Source organism: Hirundo rustica, chromosome 15 (assembly GCF_015227805.2).
Source record: "Hirundo rustica isolate bHirRus1 chromosome 15, bHirRus1.pri.v3, whole genome shotgun sequence".
NCBI lineage: Eukaryota > Metazoa > Chordata > Aves > Passeriformes > Hirundinidae > Hirundo > Hirundo rustica.
This window is the reverse complement of record NC_053464.1, coordinates 11,937,423-11,958,692: the sequence shown is the minus strand read 5'-3', so window position 1 is coordinate 11,958,692 and position 21,270 is coordinate 11,937,423. Positions and strand designations below refer to the sequence as shown.

The window sequence follows — 21,270 nt, the reverse complement described above, 5'->3', positions numbered from 1 at the left end:
AAGGGGAGGGCGGCCGGCCCGGCCTCACATGACCGCGGCCGCGATGGACGGCGAGCCGCCCGCGGGCACGGCGGGCGCGGGCACGGCCGCAGGTACGGGGGGATGCGGGATGCGGGCGGCGGGGCCGCGCCGAGCGCTGCCCGCCCGGGGAGCGGACGGGGCTCCGCGCCGGGGTCGGGGCCGCGCTCCCCGCCAGAACCTGCGGGGAAGCTCCGCCGCTTTCCCCTCTTCCCCGGGGGGCGGCGGGACCCCCCCGGCCCCGGCCCGCCCGGCGGCTGCCCAGGGCCGGGCCGCAGCGCTGCCCTTCGGGGGGCTGACGGGGGTCCCTCTCTGTGCCGGGGCGCAGCTGGCGGTGCCCGGCCCGCTGCGGTTACCTGCCCGGCGGGGCGGCAGGAGATCGCCCCGGTGGCCGCGGGCGCTCGGCTCCCCGAGCCCTTCTGCGGGGCTGGGCGCGGGCACGGGGCGCGGTCCTGAACTTCTCCCGTGGGGAGTCACGCGGCCGAGCGCTCCCAGCGTGCTGCACTGACTTTATTTTATTTATTGTTTGTTCCGTGCCTGCTCCCCCGCCCGCCGAGGTGCGCTGGTTCCGCCGCGGGTCAGCGCGCAGCGGCGCGGGCGGTCCCTGTGCCCCCGCTCCCAGCCCAGCCCAGCCCGCCGCACATCCAGCGGGGAAAGCTCCGGCTCCGGGCGCTGCGGTTCTCGGAGCGAGCGGCTGGGGCTGGGGTGAAGAAACTTGTAGCCGAGTACTGCCGGCGCTAGTTGCGAAATGAGAGATGGAGAGAGCTGGGTGAATTGAGGGAATAACATGTTAGACTCCTTTAGCAGCTAAACCGAAGGAAACTTTTACAAGGAAACTTTTAGAGGGCTCTCTAAAGTTCCCTTTGCAGTGGCTGAAGTTTTGTACCTGCTCTGTGCGTACTATTTTTTTTTTTTCCCCCCCCTCAGTTTGGAAAGAAAAATTAGTAGCTAAACTTAATGCATGGAAAAATGGTTTGGTTGATTATATTTAGGATCCACTCTGAATTTAGGCCTGTGATGCTCCTGATGCAGATAATGCTTATAAATAAGTTATTTTGGAATATTTCTGTCCAGGACTGATGTAACAAATTGAACAGCAGCCTTTGTGGAAAAAATGTCCTACTGTGCCAAAGAGAGAGCTTGCTCAGGTATGTCTGTTATAGATTTACCATCTGCTTCAGGAGCCTTATAGAATGTCTCCAAGTAGGGTATTCTTGAACTGATTAACTTCTGGTGATGGTGCTTCTGTACCTTTCTGAGCTACTCAGCCTTCTTTAGAAAACTTGGTTTTCTTTGGCAAAGGTTTTATGGTGAGCACTGAGAGAGGGTATATAATGATCTTGGCTAAAGAAAAATAATGCTGTGAATGCAGCAGTGTTATTTTTTATTGTTATTTCTAGCATCATGATGCAGGTTCAGAGATCTTTGAAGTTTCACACCCATATGTAATTTTTCTGGGAGACCAGCAGTTTGTCTGTGAGTGTTTTGGGGAGCTTGAAATATCCAGATTAATGAGAGTCCTGATAGGTATCACTGATGCTCCCCTATGAGAGCACATACAAATGCCTTGTTTTGGGATTTAGCAGAGTTCAAAGTACTTTAATACAATCAAAGAGAAAAGAAAAAACGTTAACATCCAGGATACAGAAGTCAGTTTTGCAGAGTTGCTTTTATAACTTTTTTTTTCCTTTTGCTTCCATGTGAGTCTGTTTTGCCACAACTGCTCCAGGTGTGTTGGCTTTGTGGGGAGTGAGGTGTCTCTTTTTCCTCTGATGGTAAACCTTTAACTGTGTGCAGCTCGTGGGAGGGCTGTACATGCTACAGACCGTATAATTTGCACATGGCCACTGATTTCCCCCACAGCCTTCAAGTTTCAGGAGTTGATGCAGGTTGAGGGAGAAAAATTTACCTGGAATTGGTACAAAAGAAGGAGAGCTTTAATGATTGCTTTTCAGCTGGGTTTGGGATAGGAATGAGCTTGTTCTAACTATAAAATGTGTGAAAAGACCGTTGGGAGGCTGTAGTGTCTGGGGTGGGAATGCCGTTTTTTAATGCTGACATCGAGTTTTCCCCGCACTGTAATCAGAAGGGTGAGAAACATGTAAGGAAGATGAGAAGCAAAACAAAAGATAAACTGTTTCTTTTCATGGGATATTCTTGACCTCTATAAGGGCGGTTGGTTGTGGAAACTTGCCAGTTTTGTAGCGTGGCTAAAATGTCCTTGTGAAAGTTTCCCGGAGTAGTTGTTTGGGTTATTGCTTGCTGGGTTGCATTTTTGGGTGTGAATTTTTACACTTCCAACCTCTTTGTGAAAAATGATAGCCTAGCAGTCATCCACTGAGAGCTGGGAACCAGCCCTAGTGAGCATTTGACTTCTTGTCTCCGTAGTCTTAGGGCACATTCCTCGATGGATTTTTCTCTGCTAATCCTGTTATTTCTTCAAAGTAGCTGCATCTCACTTTATTGTGTTTGCTACAGCTGGGGTCTGTGGCTCACGGCTGGCTTGTGAATGGAATGTGTCCCTTGTATTCCCCGACTGGGGAAATCAGATGAATCGGTTGATGATCCAACTGCGTAGTTAAAGGAGCAAGGCAATAGGCTTTTGGTTAGTTCTTTACATACAGGAAATCTGTGTGACAGGTTGGTGTTGGGTTTTTTTCCTGCTGGAGTATGGGATTGTGGTAGTTTGAGAAGCAGCAAGAGGCCTACAGCTGCAGGGGACTGCAGAAATTCAGGTGCTTTTTAAATATTACTAAATAAAGCTTAAATAGTCTCATCTCGTTTTGAGTTGTGGCATAACTTCTCTGTTTCATCTTTAGGAGCACCAAGTACTGAATAACTATCTTAAACTTACTTGGAAAAAAACCCCAAACAACCACCAAAAAACCCCTCCCCAAACCAAAACCAAACTACCCGCGGCACCAAAAAAAAAAAAAAAAACTACTCAAAACAAGGGGAAATATGAAAACCTAACCAAAGGAAAAAAAAAACAAAACCAGAAAACCCAGGCTAACTAGTGCAGGGTAAATACTTGACATCTGTGGTGGTGGTGTTTTTGTTTTGTTTGAAGGAGAAAAACAAAATGTTGGAGCCTGTTCCCAGCATCTAATTTTACGATAGTGTGTGCTATTTTATCTTGTTTTGGCATTGAGTAACTTGTTTTTACAAGGGAATTGTTGGGAAGAAGAGGGAAGGAGACTGTTAATTAGAGTGAAGCTAAATATGATAACTTTCCTTGTACCCAGTAAGAAATACAGACCTGCCTTCCATGTTGAACACAGAGCTGTGTAGCACTTTGTGTTAGACTGATTCTTTTGCTTTTCTCCTTTTGGAATAGGAATTGCATGGTTTTAAATTCTTCAAAACAACCCAAACAAGTTGTGGTGGTTTTTTTTTTTTTTTTTTTTAAAGGGGATTTCACATTATGTAATATTTAAAGAAACCCAAAAGCTTAGATGGGAATCTTTGAATTTGTAGTTGAAATCTGCACCAGTTTTCAGGGAAGCTGTTGTGGATGTTGGATTCTGGAATTATGGAGGAATGTGTTTGACACAATAAGGGGGAAAGGCATTTCCATAATTCCTGGTGCTTCTCATGAGGAGACAGAAAGGAAAGGGAAATGCTGATGAATGATATTTACATTGCTGCTTTAGTACTCCTGGCTCAGGAGTTGGTAGTGGAGCCCCCATTTTTTTTCCAGGGAGAAATCTGAGGTATCTGTGTGCAAACCCCGTCAGTTTTCATATTCCCTTGCACTTCCTGGGGGTTGGATCCCCTCTGCTCTGCACAGCTGTGGCCTGTGATGATGGAGGAGAGGTCTGAGCTGTTTTTCCTGAAGGTTTTGCTTCCTTACAGTCTTCTTTCTCCTTCTAGTAAATGTGCTACTAATTTAACAAGTAATTCTGTGTCACCATCTGCTTAAGCATGTCTAATAAATTTATCTGATGAGCACCTGGTGTAATAAAGTGTTGGTAGCACCAGCCATCTGTAAAATGGAGATAAGGCCTCCAAGTTTGATTGACAGAGCTTAATCAGGGAAGGGAGATCAATGTTGTGATTTACCACCTGTGCTTCCAGCCCCGGCATCGCCCTGCTGTATGTGCTCACTCACACCTGAAAACTCTGTGCAGCTATCCAGGTACTTGGAAATTTGCTCTGGCTTTCATAAATGCCTGATTTTGGAAATTAGGATGGAGGAAACTGGTAACTCCATGGAGGACAGATTGCTGCCCGGTTGTATCAGTGGAGTAATGAACGTTGAGCACTAACTAAAGCATGAAGCACATGGTATGAAGCAGAGAAATTTTCTATTGCAGTTGTTCTCTGGCTAAGTTTCTCAACTCCCTTCAGTCCAAAGGCTACCTGACTTGTTACCAAAAAAAAAAAAAAAAAAAGAAAAAGTATTATGCAGTGTTTTCATAGCTGTTTTCTTTTACAACCAAACAAAAACTAGGCCATGCTTTGAATGCTTCTTCAAACTTTTAGTGCTTGTTGTCTTCTTGTTGCATATGTATGTTTATATGTATTATTTTTAACTTTTATATCAACTTGTTTTCGGTTGTATCAGGCCACTTCCTGATATCTTATTGACAACAGATTGACAAACTGCTGTAGCAAAAGCCTAGCTTGTAGGAAAAAGCTGATTTTTATTTTGTCTGCTTCCCAGTGTTCCAGGGGAACCATTCCATACCTCATTTCTGTATCCACTTGCTGCTCTCTCTATATAAACTTTGCTAGATAATGATCTGCTGAAACCAAAGGGAATGTTTTCAAAATTAGCTGTTCTCCAGCAGAGAGTGCGTGATGGGAAGCGTTAAGTGTTCTGTTACAATGCATGTAAATCCTTTTGCTGGCTGAACACAGGAGCTCATACCAATGAGTTCCCACTATTATCCACCATTCCTGGCCCGGGCTCTTGAGGCTGTTCCCAAATAGGCTCTTTAGTAACTCGAATGAAAAATGGGCTGAAGAACAGCTCCAGTATGTATTACTCTGTAGGGTTAATGTTGATGCCATGATAAGCGTTTCCTAAAGCAGGTTAACAGCTGTTCCCAAGTCATTTTGTTGTGTTCTCAGAGCGGTGTTTGTGGGTGTAGATTTACTCTGAGTAACTGTCTTGTTGATACCAGACACACTGAGGTTATTAATTAAACAGTAATTATTCAAACTTGTTTGCGTGGTTGTCTGGTTTGTGCGATTTCACACATTTAGACAAGGTTGAGATGTAAAGAATATTTCAGGGAGAGCCAAGAGTGTGAACTGCTGATAAAGAGCAGGCATGTCCTGTAGGTGATTTTTAGAAAGCAAATTTAGAGAATAACTTGATAAAAACTGGGGAGGAATTATCAAGATAAGAGCAGCATGGCTGAATTGTCCAAGGACTGTGGAGTCTTGCCTGGTGGGACATCACTCTGTAGATGTGTTACAGGGTGATGGGGTGCAGACCCGTAATGAACTTTAGGGTCCTCAGCATCAGTTTGGTTCTGGGATTTGCAGATGAAACACTGAGGGTTTCATGCTTCACCCTGTACATCTTTTCTCCTCATACCTGTCTCTTGCCTTTGGAGCTTCAGGAGTTTACCAGACAATGCTGAGCCCCAGTTCAGGGACTGGTTTGTGCTGTTGGTTGTCCAGCAGAAAGGTGGCAAGCAGAGACAGTGACTCAATAGGCAGGAGGAGATGTTGTGTTAGTACAGATTGGCACTGCTTGGGGAGTTAGTTGGGGTGCATTTTGAGTAGGCCCCTTTGGGGGAGGCCTCTGCAACGTCAGCCAGTGGCTGAGCGGCACAGAATGCTCTGGAATTCTCTGCAAGGATGTGTGTGTAAGCGCTGGAAGAGTAACAACATCTGTCTTGTGTCACATTTCATTGGTGTGTCTTGAACAGTTAAACCCAAGAGTTACGAGGGTGGGCACCCAGAGAACTGCTGCTCTGGATATCCAGGATGCCTTGTGCTCTACAGACGGCGTCACTTCATCCAGCAGTATCCCATGTCAACACTGAATTAGCTTGGATTATTTTACTGCAAATTTCTGGCAGGTAGCTGGAAATTTTTAGGAGCTGCTCCATAGGTGGGGTTAACAGGTGATATTAAAGCAAAGGTGTTAAGACTTGCTTCTCTGAGTCACATTAGCAGGAATCTGAAGCCTGATGAGGCATGTGGGATAAGGTCATTTGTCCAGGATTTGGTTTGGTTTCATTAAGCCATTTTATGGAACAAATAGCAGAGTGTCTGTTACGAAGTCATAAATCTGAGGAATTAAAGATTGCTTGTTTTCCCCATTTATCAGGCACATGAAGAAGCAGGTGGGAAACCCTTATCAGGAGGAGGTCAGGGCTTTCAAGTTAAGGATATGACTTCTTATCTTCCTTGAGTTAATCTGTTACCCAGCTAACAACTTTTTGAACTAGGTATCCAAGCATAAAGAAAAGCTTCTTGCTTCTGCAGCGTTACTGTCTGTGTTCTCAAAATTGCAGATATATTTAAGAACTTCTGCACAATGGCAAGGAAGGGATAATGAATCCTACCTGGCTGCTCTAGGTACTTTCCATCAGTGGATTTGACTTGCTTTATAAAAGCTGGTTCATGGTATGCCTCTTGGAGAGAGGAAGCCACCACCTGCTCCAGACTGGAGAGCAGAACTCAGGTGCGGGGTGAGGAGAGTTCAGGGTTGTACCCTCAGTTTTCACTCTGTTTTCTGTGTGTGGAATGGGTAGAAAAGAAAGGATGGTTTTGAAAAACAATGTCAGCTTAGTTTGCAGTCACATAATAGATGTAGTTATGAAGTGGGGTTGAGATAACAGGCTGCAGTCAGGCACTTGATAAGAGAACACTCTGAGTCATCGGCTTTGCCCCTTCTTTGATGTCATTTGTCCTCTGGGGCCACATTCTTAAGACTCATCTTTTTTCACTTCTGCATCTGTCGGAGAATCAGTTACTGTCCAAAGCTGCCCAGTTATGGTCAAATTCACTGTTGAGAGCTGCTTGTTTTCTAGCTACAGTGGAAGAGAATAGGTAAGCTTGAAAGATTTTGCCACAGCTTGCTATGATTGAGGAATTGTCAAGTTGTAGGAACCTTTTCCCTCTGCTTTGGAACTTAAGCATGTTGACATAGTAAATTATTGTAATTCATGCTCACTGTAGCACACTGTCATAGAGTTTAATAAAATTATATCAAATTAAGTGTCTCCTTCCTTCATAATGATGTGCAAAATTAATGGATGAAATTTCTGCAGCGGGGTAAAACGACACATTTTTCTTTCCTTCCATGAGTTGTTCTAGGCAGGATCCAGAAGTGCTGAGCAAGGGTTTCGTTCATTTTGGCAGATCCTGCTGTGGTGGGAGCTGGACAGACAGGAAATGCAGGCCTCTTGGCTGATTCACAGAACAAATTTGGCCCGTGATTCTTTGCTTAGTGGAGATGTCTCAGTGACTCGATATAATTGGCGGTGCTGGTGAGCAGGGAGGCACCGGCCATGTGAACGTGTGTGAAGCAGCATAACCTCCCAGGGGAGTGGCCTGGCTGGGCTTCTGGTGGTGTTGCACCACTCTGGGAGCACCAAGCAAAGGAGGAGAATATTTTAAGGCTACTTCTTTTACTATATCTTATCAGCTCTACACTTTTTTTTTTCCCTTTTTGTCTTCTAGATTTGGCAAAGCCTCCAGTAAATGAACCAAGGGAGCCGGAACAGTTTCTAATGCAGACGCCCCAGGGAAATCCACTGCTGCTTTCCCACACCCTACAAGAGCTATTGAGCAAGGATAGTGTGCAGGTGGAGCTTATACCTGAGAAGAAGGGCCTTTTTCTGAAACATGTGGAATATGAGGTTTCCAGCAAGGTAATGTGAACAAGCTTTGGGCTTGGTGAGAATGTATCCTCCTGAGAATGTCTGTGCAGTTTCTGCTGGCAAAGTCCTGAGCGATTTAGGTGTGCTGAGTGATGCTGCTTTTAAGTAGACCAGTTGTGTGGGTTGACTTTTAATGCAGCAGCATTGGGCCTTCCTGGCTTGGGCCTGTGCAGCATGGAACATCTAACTGAGCTCTGAAGGGTGGTGTGCAGGTTCAGCTGCTTGGAACCTGAGCTCTGTACAAAAGCAGGTGTATGACAGTGAGAACGGAATGGTTTTATAACATGTCAGAGTAGGCAGCTGAATATTTCAAACTAGTTTGCAGTCTAGTTTTGGGCTAGTGAAGAAATTGTATTGAGAGTGCAAAAAAAAAAAAAAATTGTGGCGGTGCTGCTGTCTGAGCTGTGCGCTGACCTGTCCCCCTGTGTCACCTGCAGCGGTTCAAGTGCTCGGTGTACAGACGATACAACGACTTCGTGGTGTTCCACGAGATGCTGCTGCAGAAGTTCCCCTATCGCATGGTGCCAGCCCTGCCCCCAAAGAGGATGCTGGGAGGTAAAGCTGCATCTTCATTTTGGGTTTTGCTTCACCGTGCAGGTGCCATCAAGGTGATGCTGTTGGAAAGGAATGTTTAAAAGATCAAAAGCCCTGGCTTCTGCAAGAGCCATCAAGGTGATACTGTTGGAAGGAAATGTTTAAATTATTGAAAGCCTTGGCTTCTGCCTGGCTCAGACAACAGCTTTGAGGTTATAATTGTTTGGAGGTGTAAATTATTGCCATGTTAGGAATTCCTAGAGGTGAAATATGAATGCAAAGTTTCAGTGGGGTTTCTTCCTGTGGAATTTCAGTATCTAATGATTTTTCTTTGTAAGATTTTAGGTGTAATTCTACACAAGGGCGTGGCAGAGCTGCAGGTATTGCTTCTTAGGAAAACAGGTTGTGATGGTCATTGTTTAGTGGTGGACTTGGCAGTGTTAGTTGAACAGCTGGATCTTGAAAGTTCTTTTCCAACCTAAATGGAATCAGTTCATTCAAGTATACTTTAGCAGTTAGACTAGGAACCAAGAAGTATCCCAAGACAGAAAACATATCAAAGATCCTTCAGAAACATTGTTTTCATTAATCTCAAATATTGACACTGGTTTTAAGCATCTTTATTTCAAAAGTTGTGTAACTGTATAAGATCCTGTCTTGTTTATTACTTTATCTTTGAAAGAACAAGCTCTTCAGTGTCTTCTCTCCTGCCCATGGTGCCAAGCTCACTGTGTTCCAATAAATAATTTCAGCTGAGGACTCCATGTATTGCTCCAGTAAAGCAGAATTGGTAAACAGGGAGCAGAGCAGGGTGTATAGTGAACTGGAGCAAAGCAAAATCACACTCCTGAAAAGCTTCAATGGTCATATGTTTTTATGATGGAATGTGAATTGTGAAGACTTTTTTTAAGGGATTGTGATACCCATGTGTGAATTTAACTTGATTCAGTGTTCTCAGCCAGAATTTCCACTTCATACAACATCTGTGAGCAAAGAGACCTTTTCTGATTAATCTCAGTGGGCAGAGGATGCCTGTAGAGAAGCTCCCAATATCTGTCACTTGTCTGGGACTGTTATTTCCTTGCATTGCTGGTGTGTTGATATTTCCCTGCATTCACTGGTGCATTTCTTCCCACACATATTATAACTTTAGGGAAAAAAACCTGATAGGATTAGTTCCCAAACTGTTTAAGGAGAACAGTTCTAATACAGTGCAAAGCTGTGATAAGGCAGAGAGTGTTGGATGCCTTTAGTCCAGTGACTGCATATAGAAGAGCTGTGGAAGTGGGCTTAATGGGAACTGCAAACAGGAAGAAGGAAAGGGAACAGGCAGTTCTTGTTTCTGCATAGATTAATGGACTGACAAATGCTGTTGCAAGATGCAGGATTTGATGGATTAGTGTAGATGTGTGACTCTTGGAGCCTGCAAGTCCCAGAGCCGGATGGACAAAGCTCTGTGCCTTGCCCTTGGTGTGCCCCTCTGCGGAGGTACACGGATCGCAGTGGGGGTCTGCTCCCCTCCATCTCTCAGGTGGAGATGGATGACCTGCTCTGCTGGTTTGGAGGACAGCAACCATCTGAGGCAGATCCTGTGGGAAGTGTGTAGAAAACTGCAGAAGTGTCTGTGTAGGTTAAGTGTGAGCAAAGCAAAACCAAGATCTGCAACCGCAATGGCAGAAAAATGAATTGGTGGGCAGTGCTGTACTGAGGATCACCTCTGAGAGTCCTCAGAGCCAGCAAACTGCCAGCTTAAAACTGTGGCAAAAGAGTAAAGTTCCTTCATGATATGAGTATTGCCATGGATAAGAGCATTCCTTTAATTTCTTTCTATTCTGCTTTCTTTTCCTTCCGTCTTTGATTTTATTTATTGTTCCTGAAAAACTCCAGGAACTTTGATTTAATTCCTTGCTGCAGTTATTGCCAGATTGAAAATCTTCCTGTTTCAGCAAGACATGCAGAATTTTTTTTAGTTTGGCAAGTAAAGACTCTGGATGGATGTGCTGCAGATTGCTGTGCAAGTCTTGAGAAGTAATTTTTGATGTCTTGCATGAAAAGGATGGATGCTGATCCCAGGAGTCCCAGACAGGCTGAATATCCTCTGTGGAACTGATTCAGAGGAAGAAGAATCTCTGTAGGCCTGTTGTTTGTAGGTGGAGGTTTCAGGCCTTAGGTTTGGTTGTTTGTCCTTCCTCCATGACGTGACCTGTGGAAATAACCACGTGTAGCTGTGTGTGCTGGATTTTGTAAGAGGTAAAGAACGCTCGATGGAATATTTGTTCAGGTGGTCAGTCTGAAAGGTCTGGTTTTGGGAGCTGACAGACTACAGGTAACCATTCTTTGGTTTTTGTTGCAGTGCTTTCTTTTTTCTTTCTGAGATGTAACCTGAGGGGCGTTAATTGCAATTTCACGTTCCTTCCTGCAGCTGATCGCGAGTTCATAGAATCGAGGAGGAGAGCGCTGAAGCGATTTATAAACCTGGTGGCTCGACATCCCCCTTTCTCTGAAGATGTGCTCTTGAAACTCTTTCTGTCCTTCAGTGGCTCAGTGAGTGTTTGTTAGCAATAGTCCTGAGCTTGCAAGTCTTGCTGTAACTGCCTGGCTGGGCACAGCATTCAGAATTGCTGTTAACCTACATGGCTTTGCTCCCTGGGATGAAGGGAATTTCCTCTCAGTAGGTGTTTCCACAGTGGAAAGTGGAAGGTAATTTCACTCAGTGCCAGGAGTGTAGTATTTTGAAAATTATAACTGTTCTTAGGGGAACAGAGATTATGCTTTTACTTAAATTAAACCTAACCTGGGTAAATCTGCATCTGCTGAGTTGTGCCTTGCTGCTGTAATACATCTGAGACCTGCATGAACTGCCTGTGTTTTTCATAGTTCTTTCATGCTCATTTGATTCTGTATTTTCTCCAGGATGTACAGAATAAGCTAAGGGAGTTGGTCCAGGGAGTAGGAGATGAATTTGTGACTTGCAGATTAGCTACCCAGGCCAAGGTATGTATATGAATTCCTTGCAACATGTTATTCTGGTTTGAATGGCTTTCTTCTCCAGGTGCTTCAGTTATGGCATTTGTGCAGTGATGGAGGCCTTAGGTAGGAGACAGTTGTTTCCAGAGTGTGAAGGACTCGTAGTTTTATTGAAAAGATCAAATAAACTTTTGACTCCTAAGGGCCTGATATTCCTAGCTAAATTCTGGCTCATGAATATGATATAGATTAAACAACGAATCCTGCTCAGAACATGTTTCTCTGTAATTGCTTGTACTTGCCTAACAAACAAATGCACAAATTGCACAATTTAAGAGTTAATGTCTGGATTGATGCCTTTCCCTTGTGCTCATGCCCTCATTCTGTCTGTTGTCCTCTCCCTGTGGGAGAGCAATTTGGACTGTTATGGAAAAGTTAGTTATAAGTTCTCCATATATCTGTTTATCCCAGTGATTAGTGCTATGACAAGTTTTAAGTACACATCTGTGTACACTGTGTTCATTGAGCAATTTCAAAGCAGGTTGTTGTTCAGGTTCCTGCAATGCTTGCAGAAGGTTTTGCAACTGGAGCTTAATTCAGGCTTTTACCAGTGATAAACTGGTCAAAAAAAAGCTGAACTTTCAGCTCATGCTCGACTTTACTGGGCTGGGAGTTACCAGTAGGATCAGATCAGAACTTGTAAGCTTGAAACTTCACAAAACCTCTTTTAAATACATAGGAGAATTGCAGATTTTGCCAACTGTTTACATTGAGTATTTGAACCGCTTTATACCTCTGAAAATTGGGGCTGTTTGTGTGACATGTGACTTGGGCACCCAAATGGGAAACTGATCTCTGCGGAGTTGTTAGAGCACAGTGGGAGAGATTAAGCACAGGAGGGAAGCCTGTCCCTCTCTGCAGACTGTGCCTCTGATTTATCTACCAGTAATCCCTCTGTACTCCTCCAGGACTACCTCCCAGCTGACATTCAGGCCCAGTTTGCTGCCAGCAGGGAGCTGATCAGAAATATTTATAACAGCTTTTATAAGCTCCGGGACCGTGCGGAGAGGATTGCTTCCCGAGCCATCGATAACGCCTCCGACCTCCTCTTATTTGGGAAGGAGCTAAGGTAGGTTTGGGGGAACAGGGTTTGCTGATGTGAACATTTCTACTGTTGGTTTAGAACTCAAAACTCTTGTAAAGTTTACCTGCAAACGGTCTGGTAAAAATGGGTATTTCAGTGCATGCTGTAGGACATAATCAATTTTCCTTCTATTAAAGAAGGAAATGCACGCTTTCCACTAAGGCTGCATTCCCTGAGTGTGAGGAAAGAAAACAGAAATACCTTCACATTCAGGTCCTTGTGTTACTGTCTCTCTCCCCAGTATGTACACAGTTAACTGCATTTGTGATGGGACAGTAGTAGCTCAGCGCTGTGAGCTATTTAGACAGATTTGAAACTGCTCTCTGCAAATAATTTTATCTACTCAGTGGAATTTGTCTCCTAGGTGTGACCATTGCTTATCTCCTTCCAGTGCTTTGGGCTCAGACACTACCCCACTTCCTTCCTGGGCTGCTTTGAATAACAACACCTGGGGGACTCTGAAACAAGCCTTGAAGGGTCTGTCTGTTGAATTTGCACTTCTGGCAGATAAGGCTGTGCAGCAGGTGAGTCCTTTACTTTTGTCTTTTTTTTTTTTCCTTTGTGTAACATGAATGAGGTACACTGTTGCCCTAAATTTCATCTTGAATCATGAGCTCTGTGGACATAAGTCTTTCAAGAGTTAAGAGGGAGATTGCAGTCCAAACTCACATCCTTAACTAACAGCCTGCTTGTTCAAGCTTGTGTGAAATACCTGGACTGTGTTTAAATGGGGGGAAAAAATGTAACAGGCAAGGGAAAGGAAAGAAAAACCTGCTTTATTTCTTAATTTTAAATGGTTACTACACACATTAAGTTCACTACTAGGGTGAGTCCAAAAAGTGCTGTGTTCCATTTTATTAGTCTGCTACAGAGAACCTAGAATTACTTATTTCTGAATCAAATTTTCACATTCACGTACTTAAACATTACATGAGAATCATTCAGGTGGAAGCACCACATTCCGGTCCAAGTGTACAGCGTGGTAATGACTGTCAGAATGATGTGAGAACACACCAGTCTGGGAAGGAAAAGTAATAGTTTTGTCTTCAGTGCTCTTCATCTCATTGTGTTAAAACACTCAGTGTGCTTTTGTAGATCAGTCAGGCCAGGTCTCTTTCTCTGGAGTTTACGCTCCAGAGAGCTCTATTGATACAGGAAGAAAAGAGTATTCTATAAAATAAAAAAACTGGTAGTGAAATTTGTCTTGGTGTCTCATCTCTGCCTTCTGATGCATGAACTATTATGGGCAACATGCAGGTATTCAGTTTTAATGGATTAGTTATCTTGTAGGAAGGGAAGATGAAAGATTGGAGGAATCTGCAAGAGCAAGGAATTCCAGGCAGAGTGCGCTGAAAGGACTGACACGCAGGCCTGTGAAACCAACTCCTCTTGTTCTAATGATCAGTCAGTTGGAAAAGCTGTTCCTGCCTCAGTCAGGTCTTTGTTCTGCACACTGAAGACTAAACACTCCAGTGCCATCGCAGAGATTTTTGATGCAGTTGTGTAAGCGCCGATGTGCCCTGGAGAGAGCAGTGAGAGCCTGCGTGGTGCGTGGGGGTGAATGGCTGTGATGCCAGGCTTATGTAAAATGTACTTTTTCCTTGTTTTCTAGGGTAAACAGGAAGAGAATGATGTGGTGGAGAAGTTGAACCTTTTCCTGGATTTACTCCAGTCCTATAAAGTAAGCTCTGCTGTTCTGCCAACAAGAAAGTTGTTTAGAGCAAGCTTGTGCTCTTTAGAGGGTGTAACGCCAACTGGATGGAAAACTGTCTGTGGGGCCAGTTCAGAGGCAAACTGGGCATCTGGCAGAGGGAGGGGAGTGGCTGTTGGCCATAAGGAGCTCTGTAGCCTTCCTGATCAGCTTGTCTGATGATGAGAGCTTGCCAAAGAGCAAACTCTGCAAGGAATTCAAAAATACAACTGGTTAAACTGTGTGGATCGGCTAACATTTTGTTATTAGATTTGGCTGCTTTTGAGTCAAAGCAGTGAACTAGATTGCTACTGATTTGCTCATGAAGACATGAGTTCAGTTATGAATGAAAGGATTCTGTTAATACTAGTCTTCTGGTCAGCTGTATGTGGCAGCCTCTCCTGACATTCCCAGGCCAGGACTGAATTTGAAGGACTTGAGCCACCACTTTAATTAATTGCCAGCACTTAATACTGAGAAGGTCAGAAAAGATAAGAGGCCTGATAAGATCCACAATGTTGGCAGAAGTGATTCTCCAGGTTGCCTCTTCAGCTCACTGGTCTGGGTTCAAGCAGTTTTCTTTCTTAAATTCTTAGCTACTGGCATTTTCTGACCCTCTTGAAAGCAAAGGATCAAAAATCTTCAGCATAGAAATGACACAAAGCGTGACCACACGTGTGTGTTCCTGATGTACTTGGCTGCGTTTGCTGACTCTTGGCTCCCACTACACACCTTCTGTTTTCTTTTCCCATAAAGGACCTGTGTGAAAGGCACGAGAAGGGGGTATTGCACAAGCACCAGCGAGCGTTGCACAAGTACAGCATGATGAAGAAGCAGATGATGAGCGCCACTGTGCAGAACAAAGAGCCAGAATCTGTGGAGCAACTGGAATCTCGGATTGTGGAGGTAGGGCAGGCACCTGGGAGAGCAAAGGGTGGGACTGGGCTCTGTAATGGTGCTGCTCTGTAATTCAGTCACATTTGCAGAAAGTTTTTGGACTGAAAGGGGAGCCTGTGCTTTGGGAAATCTGTGCTACCCGCTGTGCCACGTGGAAAACGTGTTACTTTTCCTCACCACTGGTTACTGGCTCTCTGGCAGCACGTCATTTGCAGGAGCTGTGGGAAGCAGCAGTCTGCATGATGGAAAGGGCAGTTCCTGTTGCATCAAATGGGAATGCTGCTCCTTTTTTTAGGTTTTTGGTATGTGTTTGAATTGCTGGTATGGGGAGGAGAGCTGTTTTCTCCTGTTTCTCCTTTCTCCCACCCTCTTCCTGGTCACTGAGTTCCTCTTCTTTCAGCAAGAAAACGCGATCATAACCATGGAGCTGCGGAATTACTTCTCCCTGTATTGCCTGCATCAGGAGACACAGCTCATCCACATCTACCTGCCTCTCACATCTCACATTTTGGGGGCCTTTGTCAACTCCCAGATTCAGGGTCACAAAGAGGTGAGTTCTAGACTGTGTCCTTTTCCCCAAAATATGAATAACAATTTGAATGGATTTGTTTTCACCCATTGGCCTGCACCCTCTAATCATCTGTGCAGCTGGGTTCTCTCATAATTTAGGAAGTTATCTGAGGTTTTTCCAGTTTGGGGTGGGGGTCAAGGTTGGCCTCTAAGCTCTCTAAAAGATGGTATCTTCTTGCAGCAAGTTTTTTTTCTTCTTTTCTTCTCCCATCTGTAGCTGGCCCTACCCTGTGAGTAGTTGAAAAAGACCCAACCATTAAATCTCTACTCTGTAATGAATGATGCATGTTTGCTGTATTAATCTGTTTTTTTGTTGAGCTACAGAGAAATTGTGTGACAAGAAAACTTTCTAGGTTTGGCTCTAAAACTTAGAAGCTCCCTTTTGTTAAACCCTAAATATGGGCTTTAATATTCCACATATATAGACTTTCTTGCTTTGGTTATATTAGAAAAGTCTTTTCTCCTTCAGCTCTCTTCCATCCCTTCAGTGAAGGAATTTGATGAAGGGAAGTCTCCCTTCCATAAAGGCTCAGAAAAACGTTCATGGAGCTGCACATAGCACTGGTTGAACAGGAGCAGTCTGGGTCCATTGAACTTCCTGAAAATACTTCAGCAAATTTGTGTTGTGCTTCTGAGTGCCCGAGACTGCTGCTAAAATTCTGTGTGGTGAGATTGTTACCTGCTGTGTGGTCATGTCTGCTTTCTCTCCTTCTCCACTCACAGATGAGTAAAGTTTGGAATGAATTGAAGCCGAAGTTGAGCTGCCTTTTCGTGGGATCCAGCAGTATGCCAACTCCACCGCTGTCACCTCCAGAGGGAAACTTCTTTTCCAATTAATGTTCCGAGCATCCCACATGGAGCAAGAAGGGCAATCAACGAAGGGGTGGGACCTCTACCTCCAATGAATCCTCCAAACAGCTCCTTTTTTTTTTTTTTTTTTTTAATATTGCTGCTTTCAGCTGCTCTCTGATTTAGACAGACTGGATGTGGGGCAGAACATATGTTTATAGAGACAATTTTGTAATTTTGCAATGCCCTGGGGCAGAGCTGATGTTCATTATTCTGCAGACGCTCCTCATGGGGTTGGGATATGGCCTGGCACAGCGAGTGCTGCCGTGTTGTTGCTGAGGCCTCTGCATCTTGTACTAACAGTCCTCCAATCGTGTTTATCTGCAGCTGTGCTGACACATCTCTGCACGTCTCTGAAGTGCTGAGATGAACAGGATAGCTGAAGCACTTGCTTGTAGTGGCGATAAATTGCTTTTTATACCTTGGAGGGCCTGTGTTAGGGACGTGTGTGCATAAGGAAAGCTGAAAGCCATTCCCCCATCCCACTGTAGGTGTCTAGATTTGATTTCTTACTGCTAGACCTTAGCACAAAATGAATGAAGTGGTTGGATTTTGTAACCCAGCTGGGCAGGGGTCAGCGCTGCTGTGTGGCAGGGATTTTCCTGATGGTGCTGCATGGACTGTATTGTCAGTGTGTTTCCCTTCACGGTTGCAGGGCAGCCTGGGGACTTGCTCATATTTTTCAGTTTGGGGCCAAAGACAGCTGGGTTCTGGAACTCAGAGGAGTTTGCCTGGCATAAATGGGAAAATAATTGACTAAAACACTCCTTAATTGTATGCCACTCCTACTACAGGAGCAGAACAGCTACAAGGTAGCTTGTTTATTTCTTCTGGAGGTTCTGACCTCCTGGTGAGTAGCTGTTCAGATCTGTTGGAGAGCTGCTGAGCCAAAGGCCGGTGTTTTCTTTGGTGTAATATCAGAAGTACCCTGTTGCACCAGCAGGCTGGAACACAGTGCTGATAAAGTTCATTAGCAAAAATTCAGTATTATCAGGATGTTACTGTCATTCTTCCTGGCTGCGGGTAGCATTGCAGTGTGTTTGTAAAGGAGAGTGGACAATTAAGTGAAAGTTCTCATCTCTAAAAATGCCACAGCCCTTGGTAATGGGGCTTTCAGAATGGTTTGTGGTTGTGATAAAGGGACTAAACATTCTCCACTGGCTTTCCCTTGGGAGGCAAAGGGGGAGAACGTGCGTGTCGTGTTACCTCAGGGGAAATGGTGCACATCCTCCAGAGAAACCGATAATCAAACTGCAAACGTCTGCAGCAAAACTCTGTGTGAACAGGACTCCCTGAACCTGACTTCTCTGGGGCCAAAATAGCTTCCAAAGGGGAATTTGTGACTTGGCTTCTTAGCATTTTCCTCGAATGGGTAAAAAAGGAAGCACATTAAGAAGGATGAGTGCTTGATGTTAAATTGGAACCATTACAGTATTTTCCCACTAGGGAACTTCCCGATTATCAGGAAGTGTATTTAAATCCTCCAATCACAGAATCTTTTTTTTTTTTTTTTTTTTTCTTTTCTTTTTCTTTTTTCTTTTTTTTTAATTTAGGAAGTTCAGTGCAACATGAAAATCTTCCTAGCCCAGGTGGAAATTCTGGAATAGTTTATTCAGCTAGGAGCAGGATAAGTTATTTGCCCAGTTTCAGGAGACTGAATAACCATTACTCACAGCCCTCAAAATGGAGTAAATACAGTGCTATGGATGAATTCCTTGAGTGCTGGGCCTTAAGCAGTGTGCAGCCAACCTTGTACAGAATGCATTAAGAGCTTTTTCCAACAATTCAAATGTTAACTCACTTTCCTCCTGCACATGGGCCTTGTCCAGTGAGACAGATGAACTGCAAATGGCTGTGACAGATTTGATTCTCTCCTGGAGATTTCCTAAGCGATGCAGAAGAAATTCTGCTCACAAGCTGGAGCAAACTGTCAGGGGAGGGAAATGTTTCTACAGTCCAGTTACAGAAAAGATATCATCTCAGGCATGGCACAACAGGTTTTTCTGCTTGACCTTGTCTTGATTAGGAAGATGGTTTGTGGTTCAAGTGTGGAAAGTGAGTTACCAGACTTTTCCATGCTCTTCGCTCCTGGCATTATCAGAAGGTGCTGGCTGGTTATGGCTGGCTTAGTCTTAGCACCCATCCTCCCTCATTTATCTTTGTTTGCCTGATGTGGTGAACAGTGAAACTGAGAAAATACTGTATGTTTTGGGGCAAGATCTGATAATTTATGATGGGTCTCATATATTACTTGTTTGACTGGGCAGTGTTCTATAGGAGTGCTTACAAAGGACTAGCCTGAATTGAATTTTGCACTTCCCACTTTTAGAAAAAACCCACAAATTTGAACTTGATTTAAAATCAAAAAACAACCCCCCCAAAAGCAAACATCAAAATGACATTAGGGCTTTAGACTGTCTCTTCTTTCCTGTTCACTTTCAAGCACAAATTGTACAGTCCTAGTGCAGGGACTGTAACAATGATACAGACAGATCACAGGACCTATAAAGAAACTGAAATTATGTGGTTCTGAGAAACATCCCATTCCTCCATTGTCAACCCTTGTGTCTTTGAGAAGAGATTTGGGGATGGGCTTTTTTTTTTGTTTCACCAGGTATTTGAGAACTGAGGCCCAGTATTCTCAAAGCTGATCCAGCTGCTGGCACGTTCAGAGTTTATTTCATACTGGACTATCAAGCTTCTGTCTCACTCCTAAACACATGCAGACACTATTTCATACAACCCTTAGTTTGCAAACCTTTCTTCTGGGAGACTGGTCAGTGTGCAAATAGCACTGTTTGTTTACCTCAGTGTGTGAGGGATTTCCTTCCTGTCTTTGTCATGTTCAGTTTATGGATCTGTCAGACTTGGAGCATCAAGCACAGCTTCCTTCCTCCAGAGGGAAGCAGCAGGGACTCCAAGGATCCATCAAGCTGACTTCAGCTGTCTGTCTGCCCTAGCCAATGTGGGGAAGACAGTTGTAGTTACCTCCATGCTCTTGCCTTCTGCAGTAAACACTAACCAAGCCAGACTAATGGAGGAGTGCGTGCTGCCTATCTGAGATCCGATGCTCCTGTAAGGTGCAGTGCCAAAGTGTTAATGTGCTTTTGTGAATGGAAGCTTTTCTATGTGTGCCTGAGGTCAGGGGACTTTCATGTGTTCAAAGGAGTGATGGTAGAAAAGCCTTCAGTGTCTGTCAGAGCAGTCCTGGAGGTACCAGGGCAGTCAACGCCTGAGACCCTGAAAGGCTGCCTGAAAACTGTTCTCTGAAAAGGGATTTATGTTTTGTCACTCCTGAGGGCTTCTCCACTTCCAGCTGTGAAGTGGGAATATACAGGCTTTTTGTCAGTATCATGTTGAAAGGCTCAAAACTCTATTTACAATACCTTAAATCTTTGATCCTTTCCCTCTCCTTCCATCTTCTGGCAAGTTGCTCCTCTTAAGTTGTAACATGTTGAGTGGTGCCTTGCTACATTCCTGTGCTTTTAACTCTCCTTTAACCATGCAAGGGTGTAATTCCTGGAATTTGTAACAGGTTAATTTTCACTCTTCAGTTTGTGCTGTTTACTAAAAGACAAAGATCACTAGCTGGGAACAGAACTTATTTAAACCATGTCAGTCTCATGGCAGCCGGAGCAGTAACATCCCAGTTCTTTCCAGGCTTGGGGACAGCACTTTCCTGAAAGGACTCAGCTGACTGCACACAGGGGATAACAGATGTTCTTTTCCTACCCAAACTCCTGGAGGAATAGAAAGTAATTTTGTGTGATTGTCACATGCTGTCTCTCACCCAAAAATTTAGTTTCCACCAGGAAATAAACCAAGGTATTGAACAGGTATTGGCTGCCAGTCATTCCCTTTGCCACCATGCAGTAGGGTCCTACACTCTGTAAAAGCTGCCTGTCCTTTTGTGCTTATTCTATTTGTGCCAAGCCATTCTCTGTTAGAGCAGCCAGGAACCCTCACTGCCAGATCAGAAGCAGAGGTGGGTATCAAAACCTCTGTAAATAAGTGTGCAGCACAAAAGGAAAAGTGAGGTTTTAAGATGTTAATTCATCCTCCTAAATCTGAGCTGTGGCTTGCTGAGCAGATGAAGAAGGATGTTTTTGAGTGGTATAAATTTTTCAAAACTGCTGGAAGGAGACAAGAAAAAAACATAGTTCAGAGGGTGTGAATTTTGCCTGCCTGGAATATCCTGTATCTTTGCTTTGCTCAATTAGCCTTATGTATGAAGCACTTTATCCAAATGCAGGAATTAAAAAACTATTACTACAGCTGGTAGACTGGAAATGTTTACAGATCTTACATTACATTCCAAGATTCTATCTGTAAGTGTTACATGTCTGTAAAAGTGTTTGAAAGAAAAAAACAAAACCAAGCTTGTGTAAGAAATTACATATGTGATGTGTTATTTCTGGCATGGTTGGATTAAATTTCTGCTGTTCACTGTGCTAGGTTGGGCTGACATCAGTGCTGAGCTCCTGCTCCTGCCCTGGGACAAAGCCTTCAGCCCTAAGGGATGGCACCTTACAACAGGAACCTGCTGGGAGTTGTAAATATTTTTACCTGAAATACTCAAATTGTTTGACTTCACAGCAGGAACTGCAACAGTAAAAGCTGGGCTGGGACAGGACTGTACATCTACCTCTGGCTTGTGTTTTCTTAACTCCCATAACCTCACACTGCCTTCAGCTGGAGGATCCTGAAGGAGTTTCTGGTTCAAACCTTTCAAAAGGCTTTCACAGCATCATTAC

At 44.2% G+C, this 21,270-nt stretch overlaps 1 protein-coding gene across 6 annotated transcripts; it reads left to right on the top strand.

The window, feature by feature from the left end:
• SNX8 (sorting nexin 8) lies at positions 1-20,963 on the top strand. 6 transcript variants are annotated; one of them, XM_040079229.2, is made up of 12 exons: positions 35-92; positions 1,093-1,166; positions 7,666-7,856; positions 8,303-8,420; positions 10,822-10,943; positions 11,313-11,393; positions 12,335-12,495; positions 12,902-13,034; positions 14,123-14,191; positions 14,957-15,106; positions 15,498-15,647; positions 16,391-20,963. In XM_040079229.2, the coding sequence occupies exons 2-12, from the start codon at positions 1,133-1,135 to the stop codon at positions 16,502-16,504; spliced, it is 1,323 nt and encodes a 440-aa protein (XP_039935163.1). In that variant the 5' UTR covers positions 35-92; positions 1,093-1,132; the 3' UTR covers positions 16,505-20,963. The 6 variants fall into 6 exon arrangements, with proteins under 6 accessions (XP_039935160.1, XP_039935159.1, XP_039935163.1 ...); XM_040079227.1 differs by having other exon boundaries at positions 12,875-13,034; XM_040079228.2 differs by lacking the exon at positions 35-92 and adding an exon at positions 663-911 and having other exon boundaries at positions 12,875-13,034.
• Positions 20,964-21,270: the final 307 nt, after the last annotated feature.